We start from the raw sequence: 1253 nt of genomic DNA, 5'->3' as shown, positions 1-1253 counted from the left end.
CGTAAAAATAGCCACTGTGTTATGTATATTAATGCTAAAGATAGTGTTGTTTTCAGACTCGACACCGTTTCACTCAGTGGCATGACTTTTTGTCAATTGCCACCGCGTCACTCGGTGGCAATTGACGCTAGCGCCTATGAAATACATTGAAAAACAACGCATTAAATGGCCCACGTGGGCCAATAAATAAGTCCCAGCTTATTTGCCCATGTGGGCCAATAAGAGCGGCCTTTTTTTTTATTTTGTCAATTTGATCATCCACACCGATAGACAGTATTTCAAAATTAGGAAAAACAGGTCTTGTTTCGGGAGGACTTCCGTAACGAGCGACCACTATGAGTTTGAGACAGCAGAATTGAGGGCTAGGGCGCTAGGGGTAGGGGTATAGAATAGATCTAGATTCTAGATCTAGATCTAGATCTAGAATTTAGATTCTAGATCTCTAGGGGTAGGGGTAGGGGTAGGGTTAGGTTTAGGGTTAGGCCTCTTCTTTATTGTGTTTGATGGGGGCGGTCGCTCGTTACGGAAGTCCTTCCCTTGTTTCACACCTGGGCTGGTGAGAATAGCCAACGCAGGGCGGCCAGGGTAGTGAGGATAGCCACTTCCAATTCAAAGACTGAATTTTTATTCCAAATGACCAAACAAAATCCATAACTTTTTACAAAGTTAATAAAAACGTGGGTACCAGGGTACCAACTAAAAAAAGGCCAATTATACCAACAATTCTTAAGTCTTAAACAAGCTCCTGGCGCTGGCACGAGACTCGCACTACTACTACTGCGCCAGTGTTGGAAAAGAAAGAAGCTCATTCAAAACTTGCAAATTTACAACAGTAGTAGACTCTAGATTCGAAATAATATCAAATATTTTGAATACTCACTTCCAGGACTCATTGTGGCAATAAAGAACTTAAAACAGGTCGCCCTTTCTTCCAATAAAACAGAATGTGTGGGAGAGCTTTTTAGTCACTGTCACCACACTACAACACACAACGTGGTCCTTCTTTCGATTCTTCTTCTGTGTTACTTCCGGAAAAGGAATCGCAAATGAATTTCTCAGCTCTGATTGCGATACCAGATACTTTGAGCGTATCGGTTACTTGTAATCATTGAAACGATAGGCCTAAACAACCATCAACGATTGTATTCACGGTTTTTTTATATTATCATTATCAGCGTCAGCTTTTTTTTTTTTTAAAGACCTGACGTATGTCTATTATAGCTCTCTCTCTCTCTCTCTCTCTCTCTCTCTCT

General features: G+C 41.2%; 1 protein-coding gene across 1 annotated transcript in view; it reads right to left on the bottom strand.

The window, feature by feature from the left end:
* The window catches only part of LOC101855087 (nucleolin), a 21900-nt gene extending 20881 nt beyond the window's left edge, over window positions 1-1019 (bottom strand). The window contains exon 1 of the mRNA XM_005093775.3: window positions 881-1019. Within this exon, the coding sequence (XP_005093832.1) occupies window positions 881-893 (13 nt within the window). The 5' untranslated portion in view covers window positions 894-1019. The remainder of the gene's footprint in view (window positions 1-880) is intronic.
* Window positions 1020-1253: the final 234 nt, after the last annotated feature.

This window comes from Aplysia californica, unplaced genomic scaffold, assembly GCF_000002075.1.
Source record: "Aplysia californica isolate F4 #8 unplaced genomic scaffold, AplCal3.0 scaffold00069, whole genome shotgun sequence".
NCBI classification, from domain to species: Eukaryota; Metazoa; Mollusca; class Gastropoda; order Aplysiida; family Aplysiidae; genus Aplysia; species Aplysia californica.
This window is presented reverse-complemented; position numbering and strand designations above follow the sequence as displayed.